This window comes from Arachis ipaensis, chromosome B03 (genome assembly GCF_000816755.2).
Source record: "Arachis ipaensis cultivar K30076 chromosome B03, Araip1.1, whole genome shotgun sequence".
Taxonomy (NCBI): Eukaryota; Viridiplantae; Streptophyta; class Magnoliopsida; order Fabales; family Fabaceae; genus Arachis; species Arachis ipaensis.
Window position 1 is genome coordinate 28,402,695 of NC_029787.2, and position 688 is coordinate 28,403,382.

The 688-nt window shown below is 33.1% G+C and overlaps 1 protein-coding gene across 1 annotated transcript in view; it reads left to right on the forward strand.

The window, feature by feature from the left end:
- Positions 295-688, forward strand: part of LOC107634324 — a 1,644-nt gene continuing 1,250 nt past the window's right edge. The window contains exon 1 of the mRNA XM_016337859.2: positions 295-589. Coding sequence (XP_016193345.1) covers positions 364-589 — 226 coding nt within the window. The 5' untranslated portion in view covers positions 295-363. The remainder of the gene's footprint in view (positions 590-688) is intronic.

The following is a 688-nucleotide window of genomic DNA, read 5'->3' on the forward strand; positions in this document are numbered from 1 at the left end:
CTAAAAAATAAATTAAATTAAAGTTTGTAGACCCTTCCATTTATCTCCGCCTATTTTCATTATAAAGGCATCCGTTCACAGCATCTATGTACTTTGTACCCTTCCATGATATGAATACATTATTTGAATTCTTTCTTGCATAAGATAATGTTGTTTCTGCATGCAATCAGCGAAACCCATGTTCATACTTTTAACTTTGCTAACGTTGATTTGAAAACAAGTTTCCAGAAGCCACCTTTTGCAATAACCAAGCAACATGTATAGACATATTACTTCTATAAATAACAGGCGAAACATTGAATTGCTACATCAATTAGCTCTAATAATAATAACTCGACTTGATTTCTATACGAGAATTTAAGTATGGAAATTACCAAAAGTAGTTCTGTCATAATCATTTTGCTAGTGTTTGTTTCAAGTTTGGTGGAGACAAATGCATATTATTATATGAATTGTTACGGAGGAACCCGTTGCAGTGGAAAATACATAAGGTGCCCAGCAGAGTGCCCAAGCAGTGTATCGAATGATCCTAAGGCTAAGGTTTGTCAAATTGATTGCAACAAACCCACATGCAGAGCTGTTTGTAGACGTAAGTTATTTCCCTCCATTCACATTATTCTACCATTTTTGTAATTTTTAATCTTGGAATTTTTGGATTCAATTATATCAATTATTATAGGTGTACAAC